The sequence below is a fragment of the Castor canadensis genome, chromosome 7, assembly GCF_047511655.1.
Source record: "Castor canadensis chromosome 7, mCasCan1.hap1v2, whole genome shotgun sequence".
Lineage (NCBI taxonomy): Eukaryota > Metazoa > Chordata > Mammalia > Rodentia > Castoridae > Castor > Castor canadensis.
The window spans coordinates 155,607,561-155,626,038 of record NC_133392.1 but is presented as its reverse complement, the minus strand read 5'-3'; the positions used below and the strand labels follow the sequence as shown (position 1 = coordinate 155,626,038).

At 57.8% G+C, this 18,478-nt stretch overlaps 1 protein-coding gene across 14 annotated transcripts in view; it reads right to left on the bottom strand.

Moving 5' to 3' along the window:
* Casz1 (castor zinc finger 1) overlaps positions 1 to 18,478 on the bottom strand; it is a 144,215-nt gene continuing 125,737 nt past the window's right edge. For 13 of the 14 annotated variants that reach the window (XM_074081373.1, XM_074081380.1, XM_074081370.1 and 10 more), the window contains 14 exons: positions 18,347 to 18,437; positions 17,439 to 17,603; positions 16,290 to 16,462; positions 15,192 to 16,036; positions 12,808 to 12,943; positions 12,486 to 12,549; positions 11,125 to 11,279; positions 10,902 to 11,024; positions 9,608 to 9,946; positions 7,948 to 8,146; positions 7,008 to 7,179; positions 5,237 to 5,388; positions 4,966 to 5,107; positions 1 to 2,302 (listed from right to left, as the gene is read on the bottom strand). In XM_074081373.1, the coding sequence (XP_073937474.1) occupies positions 1,146 to 2,302; positions 4,966 to 5,107; positions 5,237 to 5,388; positions 7,008 to 7,179; positions 7,948 to 8,146; positions 9,608 to 9,946; positions 10,902 to 11,024; positions 11,125 to 11,279; positions 12,486 to 12,549; positions 12,808 to 12,943; positions 15,192 to 16,036; positions 16,290 to 16,462; positions 17,439 to 17,603; positions 18,347 to 18,437 (3,913 nt within the window). In that variant the 3' untranslated portion in view covers positions 1 to 1,145. Of the gene's footprint in view, positions 2,303 to 2,444; positions 4,333 to 4,965; positions 5,108 to 5,236; positions 5,389 to 7,007; positions 7,180 to 7,947; positions 8,147 to 9,607; positions 9,947 to 10,901; positions 11,025 to 11,124; positions 11,280 to 12,485; positions 12,550 to 12,807; positions 12,944 to 15,191; positions 16,037 to 16,289; positions 16,463 to 17,438; positions 17,604 to 18,346; positions 18,438 to 18,478 lie in introns of those variants that run through there. The other variant, XM_074081381.1, reaches the window with a different exon arrangement.

The window sequence follows — 18,478 nt, the reverse complement described above, 5'->3', positions numbered from 1 at the left end:
CCCACCAGTGTGCCTGCAGGCTTAGTGGTCTCACGGCCTTCAGGAAGGGGACCAAATCAGGATGGGCTGCACCAGGAAAAGAAAGCGTCCCAAACAAAATAATAAAACAAACTGGAGCAACAAGAAAAAAAAGCCCTATAAAGCCACACGCATAACTAATAGAGAAAAATGCAAATGTTAAATTAACTACAAACTTCTAGCAACAGTAATAGTCCTTTTTTCTTGTTTCTACAAAATTCAAGTTAAAAGTTGGAATCACGCAGCTCCCATCAGTGCTAGGGTGAAGACAGACAGCCTCAAACTGTTAAGGCCTCTAAAATGCTAAACACAATCCCACGGGAGAAATTGCACTCAGTTCTCCAACCTCAGGGCTGGTCCGGAGGCGGGTCTGCGCGCTCCCGCCCACCTGCTTTTTTTTTTTCTTTTTGTTCTATGTAGAATAATAGCCTTTACAGGAAAAATACTGTACAACTTTCTTGTATTTTTTTCCCCATTTTGAATATTAAAGCCAAAAACAGTCGCATCCTTCCTGTTCGCACCACCGGGGTGGCTGAGACCCCGCCCCCAGCAACCCAAGGGCTGCGCCTGTGTTGGGACCCATCCTGGGTTCACTTCACTAGGGAGGTCACCAGATAGACACAACCGACTGCAGCTCGGGGGTGGGGGTGGGGGTAGGGGGGGGCTCACTGCTAATCCCATGAGATTTCCTCGACGTCCCTGTCGTGTCACCCATGCTGACCACCTTCTGCCCTGCCCTCCCCGGGGCAGGGGAGGGGCGTCTTAGCTGCATTAAGGGGCCCTGCCAGATGCAGGTGCCGGCTCCTGGCCCCACCCAGCCGGCCAAGAGCACCTGCTATTCCCTGAAGATCCCCCCAAGTTCAGCCGGGCGGGACCATCACAGCGCCAGCTGCGCGTTCCGGCGGGGCGGGAGGGCGCGGTTGGCCCGGAGCACCAGAGGGGTCCCCGCCTCTGTCCTGAGACGGACTCGGGGTCCGGAAGCACCGGCGGGGCCGGGCGGGCACCTCCCCTCCCGCCGCGCCGGAGTGCGGACGCCGGGGCTCTGTACAGAGGGGAGCTTCACAGATAGACAGCGGTTCTTGGGAACAAGGGCGACAGTGACAGTGGAGAGAGGCGCGCGCGGGCGGCTAGGGCGAGGCAGCGGCGGGCGCGGGGCCGGGGCCGCCCAGGGTCGCCAGTGCCGGGGTCCGCGCGCCCGCGCCCGCCTCCGCCTCGGGCAGCGACTCCTCCGAGTCGGTGCGCAGGTCCTCCTCCTCGTCGTCCTCGTCGTCGTCCTCGTCGTCGTCGTCGTCGTCGTCGTCCTCATCGTCGTCGTCCTCGTCGTCGTCCTCGGCCTCCTCCTCGGGCAGCTCCAGCTCCTCGTCGTCGTCGTCCTGCGAGGACTCCCCGGCCGTGGTGGTGGTGGTGGCGGCGGCGGCGGCGGGCGCGGCGGTGGCGGGGCTGTCGTGCGGCCCGGCCGTGCTGGCGGCGGCGGCGGCGGCGGTGGCGGTGGCGGGCGGGCCGGGGTCGCCCGCGTCGCCGATCGCCAGGCCCAGGCCGGCGGCGGCCGTCTGCAGGAAGAGCAGCGAGGCCCCGGGCTCGGCGGCCAGCGTGAGCGAGCCGTCCAGGCTGACCGGCGCGCCGGGCTCGGCGGCGGGCGGCTCGCCGCGCTCCTGCTTCTCGTGCTTGCGCTTGTGCGAGTCCATCTGCGACATGCCCACCACCGTGTGGCGGCAGCCCGGGTAGGTGCAGTGGAAGTGCGAGCACTTGAGCTTGTACTTGCAGTCGGGCACCGCGCAGTCGGCGCTCGAGCTGAACTGGCAGAAGCCCGCGGCGCTGATCACGTCCTGCTTGCCGTGGTGCTTGCGGTGCGCCGTGACCTTGGTGCTGTCGGTGCAGCGGAAGCGGCAGCGCAGGCAGTGGAAGTGCGTGCTGGTGCCCGAGAAGGGGCAGTCGGCGAAGTGGCAGCTGAGCGACGCCTTGAAGCGCTTGAAGTCGTCCAGCACCAGGTTGTCCACGCGGTCGTGGTGCTGTGCGTGCTTGTACATGTGCGTGCGCCCGCAGAACTTGTAGCCGCAGTTCTCGCGCGTGCAGTGGTAGTGCGTGACCTTGAGCGAGAACTGACAGGCCGCGTCCTTGCAGTCCTCGTAGAGGTCGAAGCGCCGGAAGCCCTCCAGCATCATGCCCTCATCTAGCATCTTACGAGAAGACGCCGTCTTCCGCCGCTTTCCAAAGGGCGACATGTCCTCGATGATCCAGAAGCGCTTTTTGGCCCCTGAGGCTGTGGGCATGGAGATGGTGTTCCCTGAGGAGGGGCACGGGAGATCAGTGTTGAAGGGGCACCCGTGTCGGCACCCATTTTTCGGGCTCGGCGAGCAGGCACCATTTAGTGGCAACGCCTTGGCTTCTCCTGGCTCTGGACCTCTCTCATTGCCCCGCCCCCCCCCCCCCAAACAGCAGGGAGTCCCAGGTTTTCCCTGTCTTCCGGGTCTGCAGGATGACCACATGGGAGTCCCCAGGTAGCAGGCCAACCAGCCCTGCCGGGATGTGGTGCTTGCTTCCTGGCCAGTTTGGGTGGGAAGTGATGACATCCCAGGGCTAATTGAAGTGAAGGGGGAATCTAGGTCGGCAGAGGGCAATTACCCAAGTTGGACCTGGGCCAGGACGCCATCACACTCTGGCCTCTAACGAGGGCCAGGCCTGCTCCTTTCCTGCAGGCTAGCCAGTTCCCGGGCTGCCTGCCTGTCTGCACTGGGGGACCTGCCTCCTCACAGTGGAGATGCCAAGTGCCCAGGGGCCGTGTGGGGCTGTAATTCCCTGCCCTGAGGAGAACCTTCTGTTTGGTACCAGAAGTTTCCTTAAGATCTTGGAGTTTTCTGCTCCTAAGGCCTGAGGGACCTCAAGAAACTAAACGTCTACTTAGAAGATGCTCCAGTCCCCGCAGCCTGGGCCAGGACTGGGCTCAGCTAATGCCCATCCTGGCCCCAGGCTGCTTCCTGGCACTTAGACTGCCTGTGGCCTGATGTACCTGCAGCCCCTATAGTGTGGATGGAGGGAGGCTGTTAGGCCTGGCCACCTGCTGGCTACATAGGCACTGGGAATGAGGCAGCTGGTCCCAGACCACCCCCCAGAAAAACCCCGACTGGGGTTAGGGGCATCCTCCAGGCTTCTCCATGCAACTGGCCAGCTCGGCCTCCCTGAGTTGGCCTAGTATACGTGGCCTCCACTCTGTCTTCCAAAGTCTGCGCCACCCAATTGAAGACAAGCCCAGCCACCTACCCTTGGCAGACGAAGAGAAACCAAGGACTGGAATGGGATGGGGCACCCAGGTCCAGAGATCCATGGGAGAACCAACCAGGAGCCGCTTTGGCCTGAAGGCTCCAGGCTCTGCTGGTTATGCCAGCAACAGAACTTTAGATGGGCTGAATTTCATGAAGGTGGAGACCCTCTGCCCTGCTTGGTCCTACAATCCCTGGGGCCTGGCACCATGCCTGTGCTTGGTCAGAATGTGAGACAGGAATGAATAGAGGAAAACTGGTGTGATATGTGCAACCAAGGGACAGGGACAAGCAGACCATGTGGGGCCTTGGACATGGGCGTGGCCCAGGGAGGTACCTCTACCACCTGAGCACTACCTGAGGCCTGAGGGCACAGAGATTTCTTCTCCCTTCTCAGGTCAGCAGCAGGACTCTCCGAACCTGGGCAGGTCTCAGGTGAACTCCTGAGAGCAGCAGTGACAGGCTCTGTCCCCAAGGTCCCCATGGGACCTCACAGGCACCCAGCAGGAGATCTGACCAGTTGCCGAAAAGGGCAAACCCTTGCTGCAACGCTCAGTTATGAATGGCAGCCACAAGGAGCTGCCCTTGGGACAGGGACCAAGCTCTGGTTCGGTTGTGTTTGGCTGTCAGGGGTGCAGGATGGCCCTGTCCTTGGCTCTGCTGACCTCGGAAAAGGGTCAGGTCCTAGATCACAATCCCGAGGATCAGTGGAGTAACAGACACTAGTGAGAAGGCATGTGTGAGTTACCTGCGGCGTCCTGAACTAGAGGGACGTCACTTTTTACTGGAGTTGGAGTGGCAGTGACAGGCGGGAAGCTGGGCGGGCTGCTGATGGGGTGGGCCAGGCCCCGGCTGGCTCCGAGAGTGGCACTGAGCAGAGAGTATGAGAGACAGGACGGAGAGAAGAGGCATGGGAGGGGAGGGAGGGGCGGCCGGAGCACAGCCGGTGGGAAGGATGGAGTCAGGGGGCGTTGTGGAGCCCCGCAGGCAGCCTGGGCAGCCTCATCACCAGCAGCAGCAGGAGGAGGAAGAGGAGGAGGAGGAGGAGCCGGGCAGCCTGGAGAGGGTGGAAAAAAGCAGGAAAAAAAAAAAAAGAAAAGAAAACCAAAACAAAGAACAAACAAAAAAGAACCAAAATGAGAAATCCAATGGCAGAAGCAAGTATGACATGAAATGAAAATATGTGGACAGATGAGCAGAGAGAAGTGTGACAAAGAAGAGGTCAGGAGGGCTGGATGAGAGAGGCCAGTAAGGGGCAGTGTGGGCAGAGGTCACCATGGCCAGCCAGGTGTGTTGGGGAGACCTGCCAAGGCAGGGCCAGCAGGCAGGAGCCTCTGAGTTCTAGGGCCAGGCTGGAGGCTGGACGGCAGCTAGAAGCAGGGCTGGTGAAGGAGGAGGGCTGGGCCCCTGTGCCTGCCCCTCTGACTGGGGTTGCATTGCTTTCTGTGTAGCTCTCAGGCCAGGCCCAGGCTCCTCTTCAGGAAACTGAGGTGAAGGACAGGGTGCTGGGGAGGTGTGCAGAATGGCAGGAGGTGGCCTCAATGGCCCACATCCCACAGACCAGCTGGTCTGCCACACCAGCCTGTCCTCCTAGGAACCACTTGACTGAACCTTCTCTCCCAGGATGGACTCAGCAGAGCTGGGTCTGGGGCGCCGGGGCCGGGCTGGTGCAGCTGGGCCTGCCACTCACCTGCTGCAGTGCTCTCATTGCCCACAGGGGTGCTGGAGCAGCTTCGATCCATGGTGGATGATTCGGAGGATGCAGCACCAGGGCTGCAGCCGGTATAATCCATGCCCTCATCTGTCTCAGCGTCCATCAGGCTTGGGGGGCCCTGAAAAGAAGTGGGGGTCCCTGAGGAGGTTGCCCATGGGTTCTGGCTGTCACTTAGTGTGTGGAAGCAAGGGCTGGCTGGGCCATGCACCCTGAGTAGGCAAGGAACCCACCTGCCCTGGGCTCTCACCTGGGAGGGGGGCACGCGATCGAAGTTCTTCCCCAGCACCCTCCGCATGTGCTTCCGGGCGTGGGAGGTCATCTGGTGCTTGAGGAGGAAGGAGAACTGGCAGCCTTCTCGGATGCAGTGGAAGTGGCTGTTCACCTGGTTGTACTTGCAGCCTGTGGACACAGCACCACCTAGCATTAAGCTGGCTCGTGCTTAAAGCACACAGTGTATACTGGGCACTGTTTGGGCACAGGGGAAGTGTGACCCACAGGCAGATGGATTTTAGGGAAAGGGCATTCCTATGAGGAAGGCTACCTGGCTGTCCAAACCTGGGGTCTCCCCTGTGGCCTAGCACAAGGCTGGTATCCATCAGGTGCCCCATTCACTGAGAGGCTCATATCTCCATGGCAAAGGACCCCACTTTGTCAGCCACCTCCCAGCAAACCACCTACCTCACCCTCCTCTGGGAACCAAGGTATGGTCTGTGCTCCATACCTTACTGGCTGGTCTCCGCCCTGTCCCCCCTCCCCCACCTCTGCTTTGCTCTGGGCTGAGAACAAACAGAGCAGGCAGGACTGAAACAGCATCAGCTAGGGGCAGGTGAGGGCCTGCCTGTTGCCGTGGCACCAAGCTGGCCAGGTGTCTTATGTCATCCCCCAGCTTTGTTTGGCCCCAGTTACCACCAAAAACACCAAAGGTTGAGTAAATAAAGGCAACTACAGAATTCCCTGATGGCTGTAAACTGAGCCCAGAACAGCAGAGGCCACCCGATGTTGACACCTGTTGCTATGGTTACCAGCCCTCTCCTCACCATGGATCCTTCTTGAGCTAATACTCGAAGGAAAGGTTTATTTTCTTTCTTTTCTGGCAGTTGTCTTGGACAGTGCCACACTTTGCCTGTGGAAAGGCCAGACTGCCCTAGGCAGTGGCCTCTACCCTGCTGCCCAAGCCCCGACTGCCACCAAGGCCTGGCCCACTGCCAGGTGCTTCTGCCCACTTGCGGCTCCCCTGTCCTCCAGCTTCCCATTGACTCCTAGGAAGATTCCTGTCCCACATTTGCAGGCCCATAGACATGTGGCTCCATCCCAAGGCCAGGGGGTGGGCTCCGCCCTCTACCTGCTGGCCCTGGAGCTCCCAGCAGTTTAGGCCCCAAGACCAGCAGGAGGCCCTGTCTCCTGTGGGGCTTAGCAATCTGCTGTCAAGCTCAGGGCTCTTTGTGGCCTCTTCTTCCCAGATCTGTGGCTACCTCCTTCCTGGGTCTCAGGCCCTCGCAGATGCTGTGAGCCCGTAACTTACTTAATTGTCCTCCCTGGTTCCCAGCACCAAGCCCAGTTGCTACCAACTGTCACCCCCACCACACAGTACTAGCATATAACTGTTCCTCGATAAAAAACTGTCAAATGAATGAATGAACTATGGCTTCTTATGAACAAAAAAAGTCATAGTCAAAACCACAAAAAGAGATCCCGGGGCAAGGAATTTCTGGAACTCTTAAGACATACCTGCATGCCCTTCCTTTGGAAAAGAAAAGGAAACCAAACTAAATGGAGACCGGATGTCAATGATGACATCCCGGTGCTCAGAGCCACCCTCACCCTTTTTCCTAGACTAGGTGTTGATGCTTTGTCAGTTTGATAACACCTGACTTGTGGCATCTGTGACATCGTTAACATTCTGTATGGGGCAGGAGATGGGTGCCTGGAAAGATGGTCCAAGCCACCAGGGCCCCAGGGATCTGAGCCGTAGTCTTGCCACCTGTAGAAGTCCCTGCCCCAGCCCTAGCCTTAGGTACCTAGCCTGCCGCACTCCTCGCGTTTGGTGAAGTATTTGAATCCGTTGGCTGCCCGCCGCTCGGCTTTCTCATGCTTCTTTATGTGCCACGGCAGCTTGGTGGTGATGTTGGTCACGAAGTAGCAGCCGGTCCGGAGGCAGTGGTAGTGCCCACGCATCCGGAACTCACAATGCTGCAGGGAGTCACAGGGAGTCAGGATAGGTGGTGGCTCTGTGAGCTCCTGCCTGTCTCAGGTTAGGCCCTTTGCACAGTGTTCTTCCATGCTCAGAATCAGAAAATGCAAACATGTAAAGACCTTTCACATGTTAAAATGCAGTATGTCCCCTTTGTCACTTCACTAAAACGTCCTACCTGGTAATCTCGCAGTTCCTCTCTAATGCCACACCCGAGCAGACATCACTAATTTATTTTAACACTCTTCTCTGTATGCCTAGACCTAGGCAGACATCACTAATCTAGCCCAGCACTAATCTAGTCTCCCCTGTATGACATGTAGATATCTATCCTGACAGTCTTTTCTGCACACCCAGACCTCAGATCTGATTTCTCAGGCAGCTCCTACCCATCTTGGGGGTAGGCCTTTTAAGTGCATCTCATTCCCTTTCTGTTTAGGCCTGGACAGTAGAACTATTTTAAATTTCTAGGCCTCTGGGGAAAGGGGAAATAACTAACTCCAGGAGGGCACGTGTGATGTCAAGTGCACAGTGGCTGCACTCAGTTGCTACTGGAGGTTAGGGCTGAAATGACAGACCTCACCAATTTAGCACCAATCTACACTCTGCCTGGGGCCTCCAGGGGCCTAGGGACAGACAGTGTCCCTTCCAGAGTCTGGTAGAGGTCAACTTAAAAAGGGTGTGAAAAGCAAACTCTCTGCCAGCAGGAGCTCATCCTGGGCCCAGTGCCACCCCTGCCCCTCTGTAGTCCTGCCCGCTGCACTGACCTGGTTGGGACAGAGACACTGCAGGGAGTAGTAAGCAAACTGGTCTCGCACATTCACCAGGCTGTTGTTGGGGTTGATGTGGTCCAGACAGTGGGACTCAGCCTTGCCAGAAGTCTTGCAGACATACTTGCAGTTCCCGAAGAGACAATGGAAGTGGAACTTGTTGGCGTACTTGCAGTCCGTGGTGAGGCAAGGATCGCTAGAAGGAAACCACAGCCCAGAAGGTCATTGGCATCCCAAGCCCTCCCTGCCTGTGTCCTGACTGATTGTGTTGGGGTTCACTCCATAGTCACCAACGATGCCATCAAAAGGAATGCCCCAGGCTGCCCTCCTGTGCAACAGGATGATTCCACTGAAAACTACAGATCCCAGCATGCATCCCTGCCTCCTTTTAGGAGTTCTGCCTTGTGCACAGGGATTGCAAGATGCAGGGTGCCCAGAGCATTGCATGCTGGGACATGTAGTTTCCAAGGCCACACCTAGGGATTATAGATAAGGATGGCTGCAATAACTTCTTGAATATGAAAATAAGGGATGGTGCTGCCAGCCAGCCCTGGCATGATGCCAATGAGGCCCTAGCTGGCATGGCACAGTACTGCCTCGGATGTGGTTGACTGACAGACTGCAGATGGGTGGGCAGCCCTACCAGGAAGCACTGCTACCATGGGGTCTTAGCAAGTAGGAAAGTGTGCCTGGTGCCAGGGACTGCCAAGGCTCACAGCTACTGGGGCTCCCCAGGGTCAGCTGGGGCCTGCAGTGCCCGCCCACTCAGCGAACCCCGGAACCAAGGATTGGAAGGAGCTGGTGGGGGCTTCGAGAGTGCTGGGCCAAGCCCCCATGGCTGGCCTGTGAGGGCAGAAGGACCAGTAAACAGCAGTCCCTGCTGGGGAACCTTCCAGCTGCTGGAGGATGCTGGGCTCCAGGATTTTGCTCTGGTTGCCAACACTATGTTCCCAAAGAGTGGACCCTTGGTGGGACTGTCTACCAGGTCCGGGAAAATAAGGTGGCTGCCACTTTGGGGAGGGGAGGGAGAAAGAGAAGCAGTGGGGTGGACGGGAGAGAAGCACTGGTCCCTTTCCATGGCATGGGCCCAGCCCCAGGTGCTCAGAAAGGGAGGACAGCTGCTACTCAGGTGGTATAAATAATCCAATTTATTACTTTTATTGAGAACAGGAAGCCGTACACATTACGATACAAAGTCACCGTTCTCGCCGCAAGGAGCCACCACCATTTAGTGAGGAAGGGTCCCTTCCACCCTGAGAGCTCACACCACTGTGCAGGTGGGTGAAGGCCTGGCCCCTCACCCTACCCGTGACTTCTGTGCCCTGCGGAGACTCAGCCTGGGCATGTGTCACCAGCAAGGTGTTCTGGAGGGAGACACAGGCCTCCTTGTCTGGCCAGGAAACTTCCTGAGGACCCCGACTCCCAGCCCACCACAGCCGGTCCTTGTGGGATCCCCATGGCCCATTGGAGCTGGGGCTGCTACCAACACCACCCCCACCCACTGCCTGGGAGCAGGCGGGGAGGCACAAGCAGCAGCATCTCTGGCTGGGGACAGCCAGTGTAACTGCAGGGTGAGGAGGAACGGGGCCTCCTCGCTGCCCTGGCTACCCCCACTCCCAAGACACGGGGACAGGCACCGGCTCATGGAGGGACTCACTTGTCCTGGAACTGGAGGAACCCGGGTTTGACCTGGGGCTTGGCGCTCTCTAGAGACGTCGTCGCCAGGGGTGAAGCGGGCAGGTGAGGCACTGGCGTGGGAATCTGAGGCACCTGGGTTATGGTGGAAGCCAGCTGCTTCCAGGCGAGCAGGGTAGGGGTGGAGGGCACCGAGGCCAGGCTAGGAGTGGGCCCCTCCAGAGAGGCCCCCGGGACCGTGGTGCCAGGAAGTGCTGGAGGGGACGAGGGTGCCAAGGGAGGTTTGGTCTCCACAGCAGAGGCTGGGAAGGAAGCCTCTGTGGTTCCTTTCACTGCTCCTCCCTCTGTCCGGAAGTGGAAGCTGTGAGAGGCAGAAGAGGGTATCTCAGGGGAGGAGTAAAGACCCGCTGGGCAGGTCAGCCCTTCCCTGGCTGGGCATGGGGTCACACAGAGAAGGGATACCTCACATGACCCCATCAGAAGTCCAGGGGTGAAATGTCCCTACCTCTTCCCAAGCATGGGCTCTGGAGGTCTCCCGTGACCCCACCAGGACAGAAGGGCTTGAGGAAAGACTGCTGTGCTCGCTGGTTCTAAACTTGGGTCTCAGCTGAGCCCTAACTCCATCTTCCTACTTGTAACCCAGCTCTGTCCTGAGCCGCCCTATACCTGGGGTGTGTATATGAGAGAGCAGGCCCTGCCTCATGAGGTCCTCTTCCTTCCAGAACCTGCTCTGAGGTTCACGGGTAGAATTTAATACCTGGTAGGCTCTTGTGCAGACCAGCAGCTGGGGAGAAAGGCTTGATCTGAGATTTGGAGAATCATGATCTGTTTTAAATGTTTACAAGTTCTGAGTTCAATTACAGGCTGTGGCTGTGCTCACTGTTTAACTCCATAAGATTTACAAGTTCGTTTCAGTATTTTTAGGTCAAATGGAATCTAAAGATGTTGTAGCATAGTGTGGCTGGAAAGACCTTCACCCAGGCTCTCTTCCCTGGGTCCAACCTGAGTCTCTCCAGCTGGGCTCTGTAGTGGGTGCTGCTGGCCCCACCAGGACTGATATAGGAGCAGCTGATGCTCAGAAACCCGAAGTGGGGCCAGGGCAGAGGTTCCAACACCAACTGGGACAGAGCATGTAGGAAGAGGAGGGGAAGCCCCACCTTCTTCGGGTAGCACCTTCTGAGAAGCCTGTTCAGCTTCTGCGGTTGGGTGGCACCTGCAGTGGGGTCCTGTTTGGAGGGCAGCTAGGGGCCTGCGCCAGCCTGGAGCCGGGCAAGAATGGAGCTCTGTCTCAGTGGGCCCCCAGGACCCCCACTCACTTTGCGTGCTTGATGGCCCCGTCCAGGGTGCTGAAGAGTGCACCGCACTCCTCCACCACGCAGTGGAAATGGGCCTTGTGGAGGAAGTCACACTGGGCGTCACAGAAGTCCTTGGTACCAAACCTAGCAGAGGAGCCCACCAGTTAGAAGGGAGGCAGATGCTGGCAGCCAGGGCTGGTGGGCGTGGCCAGCGCCGCCCTGGTCCCTCCCGCAGGCCTCTCACCTTCGGAGATACACCTTCCAGGGCTCTGACAGCTTCTCCTGAACCAGCGTCTTCACTGCCTTGCCCAAGAAGGGAGAGGGCTCAGTGGCGGGGCTCCCCTCCGCTTCCGCCTTGATGCTCAGCAGGCTGCCAAGGCTGGGGTTGCCCTGAGACATCTGTGAGAACAGAGGTCAAGCTTGGGGTTGGGGGACCTCCGGTCTGAATAGTGCAGTGCTGAGAGTCCAGTGATGAGAATACGCCTAGCCCACCTGGCTTTGAGTAGAGAAGAGCCCCAGGTGATGGGCTTCACCCCTGTCCTGGCCTCCCAAGAGGCACAGCCTCTCCAGGCTCCTTGGCAGCCTGGCTGCTGGAGCCATCACTCAAGCCGAGGCTACCACTCAGGGTGCACAGCACGGCCCCTCTTTCCCCAGACTTTGAGGCTCCCAGTTATTTTCCTGCCAGAAGGTTTTCAAAAGACCAGGCAGGAGGAGGAGGGAAGGGGGAACCCCTACGAATTTCTTGAGAACAAGAGAAGGCATACAAAGAGGAGCAGCGAGGGAGGGAGAGGGTGAGGCTGAAGGGGTGAGAGTGAGACAGGCTGCTGTGGCCTCTGGGGAAGAGTTGGTGGTGCACAGGATCCTCAGGAAGGAATGAGAGGGTGCAGTGGGCAGTGGCTGGAGGAGGGTAAAGGACAGCAAGAGAGCAAGCAGGGGAGGGCAGGTGGCAGGGCACAGGCAGCGGGAGCTCCTGCCCCACTGAGTGTCCAGCTGGACCTGCCCACCCCAAGAAGTCTAGCCTAGTCCTGGCTTCCTCTTCAACCCAGTCACTTGTGTACAGTAACCAAATTAATCTTGCTGTAGTCAAATTTATCATGTGAAGGGGAAAAATATATTTGAGATGATGTATAATTTACAAAGACCCTGCATTATTTAAAATAAATATTCTGGAGCGACCTCTCCGGAAGGCATCTGAGACCATTACTCAACCCGAAAAGTGGAAATTGATATTTTGCACCCACTTCAGTCCACCGCCCCCATCCCTTTTTAAACAAACAAAAAATACATATAAAATAAATAAATAACATTAATAACTAAGGGCTAGAGAAGTTAGAAGGCCCTGGAAAGCTTTCGGAGTCCTCCATCTGAAGGGAAAAAAAGGTGTCAGAGGCTGGAATATATTTCTTCAGCCAGTTCATTAAATTAATTTGTAAGCAGTGGCTCTGAAATTATATTCGATGAAAAATGGCCTCAAAATTTAAATGGTACAAACTCATCTTATTAGAGGGAAAACATTAAAAAACAAACACATTCCCCCCCACCCCCCAGCACAGCTTTAATTTCTCTGGGTGGGGGAACGGGAGGCGTGTGATGGATGGTTCTTACCTTATTCATAAGCGAGGATAAAAGAGATGAATTTGCCGGGACTGCGTGGCCGTTTGATTCATTACTAGAACACACAAACCAAGGGGCTTCAGCTCAGACGTCCATGGGCCTGAGCCCAGAGGCGCACCCCTCCCACCCAGCCCTGCTCAGACCCTGCCTGCTGCAGCTAGCTGCCCGGCAGGGGAGGAGGGAGGGGAGAGTTGAGCCCTGGGTGGGAGTGGGGACCCAGCTGGCTGGGGTCCAGCTCTGAGGGTGCTGTCATGGGCCTCCTGGTCTGGGGCCCAGGCCGGTTCCCGCAGGAGCCTCTCTGGCCTCGCCTCACCTGGGCTCCTTCACAGTCAGGTCTAGACTGCGGTCTTGGGAGGCCTCGTGGGGGCCTGGGGTGCCAACGCTCTCACCGGGCTCCTGCTTCACCTGGGCCTGGGGGAACCTGGCAGGGGTGACCTGCTGCCCGCTTCCTGCAGGGGAGGGGAGGGAAGATGGGGTCAGAGGGGCTCAGGCTTCTCATGGACACAAACCTTGGTCTACCCCAGAAGGGAGGGCAATGGCTGGGTGGGCAGGGGGCCCAGGGGAGGCCTGACTGCTGGTCAGCTATTCTCCCCACTGACGTGATTGCTTGCGACGCTTACCCCTGTGTGGCAATTCTTCAAGTGATAATTATTGCAAAATTATGTCAAAGTTGTCCTGGCTCGGGGCCTCCTGGAGGAAAAGGGCGGGAGGCTGGGGAGGGGGCTGGGGCAGGGGCGGGGGCCCTTCATTTTCTCCACCAACTGTCACAGTCGATTTGTGGGGCTGCCGCTTAAGCTTTTATTAAAGACTCTGTTAATGCTGAGAGAAAGTGGCAGATCTGGACTGGGAGCGGCCCCCCCCCCCAGGTCCCTGGCCCACTGTTGCCGGGGTGACGGCCCTGCCTGCACTGAGCATGCCCGAGGAGGGTATCTGCTGTGTCAGGACTATCAGGGCTGACGGCCAATCAGGGTGGTTCAAACTGTGTGACCTCGCCCGCCCGTCAAGCTGTCCAGGGCAGGGACTCCAGGCCCACCCCAGCGGCCTGGCTGGATCTGAGGGGTAACTGGGCTGGAAGAGGCCACAGGAGGCCAAACAGAGTGGGGGCAAAAGAAGCTGCTGACAGGAAGGTGTCCACGGAGCCCTGCTCCACAATCCCCAAGTGACTTAAATATTAATTTGCCCCAAGGCGCTACAGCTGACAGAGGGCTGCTTCACAGACAGCAAGTGGCATTTTATTAAAAATAAAGGAAAACAGCTCCCTCCCCTTCGCTTGACTTTTCTTTTGGGGGAAGGCGATTCTTCTAAGGAAAAGAAAGTACTTGACAGTCTGGCCACTGAGTCCAGTGCGGCTCTGGAGTGGGCCCTGACCTGCTTGCAGGATCCTGTGGCCAGGGCAGAACCCCGCCCAAAGAGTGGAAGGTGGGTGCTCCAAACCGCCACCTGGGATATGAGCTTGCCAACCGGGGCCAGCACAGCTTCTAGCCCTCAGGAGTCCATGCTCCAGCAGCTCTTGAAGTCACTTGCCTCAGGTTCCCAGGGAAATGGGCCCCCACCCAGCACCAATACCCTGGGGAGATGTGCACAGAGCACATCTAACTGGGCAAAGGGTCCCCTCAGTCTTAGCTGTTTCCAAGATGGTCTAGAATGGGAGCACAGTGTCCAGGCTGCTGAGGACCAAGTCTCGATTAAGTCTCTACTTCATCACTTCTAGCTGGGTGCCTGGGGACAGACCATCCCCCACTGCTCCGTCAGCTCCACAGGGTGGAGCTTCTGTCTGTCCTCTTGCCTGTGTCCCCAGCACCTGGCTCAAGGTTGGCTCTTAGCAAGCACCAGTGGTTGTTGAATGAATGAATGAAACGAGCTACATTACAGACATGAAGCTGAACTCTTTTCAGAGACTCAAATAACACTAATTACCCTCTGAAGAAACAGAGACAGGATGCAGGGGAAAACAAGAAAGAAAAAAGAATCCAGAAAAAAAGGGAAAGGAAGAGAAGGAGAAAGGAAGAGAAAGGAGAGCCTCCCTCACGTGGGCCAGGGTGAGACCAGATGTGACCCTGTGGCTCTGGCCTGAGCTGTCTGATGTGGCGGCTACTGGCCAGCTATGGCTACTTAATTACAATTACAATCCAGTTTCTTTATCACGTGAACCAGTTTCAAGCACTTGATAGCTGCGCACGGTTTGTGGCTGCCAGGCTTGACAGTGCAGAGCAGAAGGTCCTACCGGGGGAGAGGCTGGGAGGCATCCTTCAGCCTGGAGGGGCTGTCCAGGTGTGGGGTGCAGCCACCCTGCCACTGGCTGGGCTTGTCCTCTCCAGTCAGCTTGAGAAGACCCAAGGGAAGAGGGGGCCCGGGGCAGTTCTCCTCAGAGACCCATCAGTGATGTGGGTGGTGAGGACAGGGAGCAAACAGGACACAGGTTCCCTGGGGCAGGGACTACAGCCCTACCCCACAGATGATGGAAAAACAGAGGCACAAGCTTCCTAGGCGCTTGGCCAGGAGGGGCCGCAAAGAGGAAATAAACAGGATGGAGGCAGAGACTAGGCAAAGAGGGGGCACGGGTGGACAGGAGACCAGGGTGCAGGGGCCAGACAGATGCTCTTCCCATCCCCCCCATGTCCTGCTCTGCAGCCTGACCACAGGGGGCTGCTGGGTCCAGAAGGTGCTTGCCTCCTGGGCATGGCCCAGCCTGCTCACCTGCATCAAAGGTGGCAGAGGGCTTGAGGGCAGCTGCAGCCAGTCTGGCCATCATGGGCGAGATGAGGCCTTTGCTTGCAGAGATCCTCTCCATGATGGAGGCAGGGGATACGGGGACAGAGGTGGCAGCCACTGGGGCAGAGTCTCCAACTCCTGAGGCCACCAGAGCTGGCGTGTCGGGGGTTGCTGAGGCTGCTGCCCCAGATGACATGGCACCCAGGAGGCCTGGGGCACCCACAGGCAGCGAGGTGCTCCCCCGGCCAGGAAGGAGGGGGAAGTAGGGTGCAGCGGTGGGCAGGCCTGAGTTGGAGAGGGCCAATGCCAGGGGTATGGAGCCAGGTAGGCCCTGGGGCAGCAGCCCAGCAATCTTGCTGTTGGGAGGCTTGGCGGTACTGGGCACAGCCTCAGTGGTGGCAGTGGCGGCGGCAGCCAGGGATGCAGAGGACTGCTGGCTGGTCGGGGAGGCGCTCAGGCTGGAGTTCTTGCTGCTCAGTGCAGAGAAGTCAACAAGATCGTCGTTGCTGGACTCCTCATGCTCTGTGTCCTTGGCGCCTAGGAGTGAGGCTGGCAGCCCCAGTGTGCCCGAGGAGCGGATGTGACGGCGCTCGTGCTTGCGCTTGTGTGAGGTCATCTGGCTGGTGGAGGTGAAGGTGAAGCCGCAGCCTGCGCGGATGCAGTGGAAGTGGTTGGTGGCCTTGCTGTACACACAGCCCTCGTACTTGCACTCTTCGTACTTGTAGAACTTCTTAAAGCCATCCTTGGCATAGGCATCATCCTTGATGTGGTAGCTCTTGTGCTTCTCAATGTCACACTTGTTCTTGAAGGTGAACGTGCAGCCAGGGCGCCTGGACGGGACAGTGGGAGGCTGACATGAGGGCTTCATGGGACCCAGGGGAGGCCCCACCCTGCTCCCTCTTTTCCCTGGGAAGGACAGTCCCCTAGATGGGAGACCCAGGGTAGACACTAAGGAAGGGTCCCTGAGCAGCCCCTGACTCCTGCCCCTACTCCCCACGAGGAGCAGGGCCATGACTGTCTTGTGGGCAAGGTTTCCTCCTATCTGTCCCCCAGCCTGGGCAGCCCCACGGGCCAGCTGTTTACCTGCAGTGGAAGTGCGTGGTCTTCTGTCCGTAGAACTGGCAGTCGGCAGTACCACAGTCCTCGGTGGCTCGGAAACGCTGGAAGCCATCATTGATGAGCTGAGTGTTCTTCTTGTGGAAGTTCTCATGGGTCATCACGTCAGAGGTGCTCGTGTACACCTTGTTACAGCCCACCTGCACAGGCCAGAATGGTGGTTAGGGGACAGGAGCTGAGCTTAGCTCTCCTGGGCCAAGGTCACGGTGCTGGGTGTGACTGGGAACATAGGGCCACTGCTCATGGGAGCTCTGGCACCTCTAAACATCCAGCTTCTCACCTCAACCCAGTTCTGAAGCAGAAAACCTCTAACAACTCCCCCAGGGAGTGATTGGGATCCGTCTGCAACAAGGGCTGGGCTGTCTTAGGACCCCACACACTTTCAGACCCTGGTGTGAGAGCCACACTGCAGAGTTAGGTTTTGGGTTTCAATCAGTTGACCTAAAGCCTTCAGAGGGCTGGACAAGGAGGTCACCTCTAACTTTGAGACTTGCTTTGTGGATGGTTCCTGGGCACGAGGCCTTCCCACCCACCGCAGCTGGGCCAGGCAGGCAATGTTGCCATATTGAGTAAAAAGCAGTGGCCCTGAGCACCCTCGAAGGCTGGGCTATGCCAGTGTCTGCACCATCTCAGGCCTGGAGGGTGGCCCCCCTGTCCTTGCGCCAGGTTGTTTCACAGAGGCCATAACAACCCCTGACAAATAAGGGGGAGGTGTGCAGGCTGCTAGTTGCTCCTCCTGGGCCTGACACCTTGAAAAAGCCCAGACTCGGTGTGGCATTAAAACAAAGAATTAAACAAAAACCTCCTCAGGAATCATTTGCAATGCTGCTCTTGGTGTTAAAGCCTAAAAAATGTCTGTCTGTATAAACAGCTCACTGAATTTCCCCCACACCAAGTATGGCCAGAGGGAAAGCCCCGCCCCAGCCACCAGGCACTGCCCCCAGCTAAGCCCCCAGGACTCTTAGCCTGCCAGCTTGCACACCGCCCCCAATCCTGGGCCAGGAGAAAGAGAGGTTCCTGGTTAACCAGGGCCCTTGCCCACTGGGGTAGCCCTGTCCCTGGTGTGGAGGGCAGGCAGGGAGGGAGGTCCTAGAGCTGGGCAGGGCACGCAGGCACCTGCATGCAGTGGTAGTGGGTGCTCTTCCCGTTGAGGTGGCAGCCATGGTAGTAGACACTGCAGTCATCCAGCGGGCTGAAGCGCATGAAGCCATGCTGCAGGGAGTTGTCCCGCTTCTTGTGCATGTTGTAATGTCGGATCACGTCCTGCTTACTTGTGAACCTCTGCCAGGAGAGAGCGCGGAGTTGGCAGGAACCCATGCCCCCAACCCACATGCCAAGAGTGTCTGGGCCAGGGCTGGCCCCAAGGCCCTCAGGTCGCCCTATAAATAACCCTCCTTAGGGTCAAGGCAGCCCAAACTGCCTGGCTGATTCCTGCACACTGGTTATTGGCAGGAATGAGTCCAAAGGCTCAGGAATCAGAAACCCTCCCCAGGCTCCCCCCAGCTCCCAACAGCTACTCCCAGGACCACAGAAAATGCACTGGATAAGCCCTAACACCAAGGGCTCTGATGGGTGACAGTGCATTCCACCTAGGTCACTGTGCTCCTAGCATGATAGACAGACAGCTCTTCTTGGCTGTGCAGACTGCCCAGTGCCACCCCTTCACCAGCTCTGCACTCAGTGGTGGCTTTGAGGTCTATCTGGACCTCAATTTTCCATCTTGAAAATGGGGCAGTAATACCAGTCTTAGGAGGCCCTAGGAAGAGTCAGCTAATCACATAGGCTAATGGGCACAGTCCTTGGTCCAGGCTAGACTCCCAGTGAAAGGGAGCTGGAACAACCAACACCAGGGCACATCAATGGCAGCAGACCCTCTTAGCAGCTTTCTCAGTTAGAAAATGGCAATGTGAGAAGGCTGGTAGCTGGCTGTGCTCTCTGCCTGATAAGGTGATGGTAGCCCTCTGCCCCACTTCCTGTAAGAGCCTCCAGGCTGCACTGGTGGGCGGGTGGGGGATGGCCCATACCTGGTAGTTGCACTCGGGGTCCAGGCAGTGGTAGTGCTCCCGGTACTGATAGGCGCAGTGGATGTGACCACAGTGCTGACTGCCTGAGAACCTGAGGAGAGGAGTGTGTTGGGTAGGCCCTTCCCTGGGTGC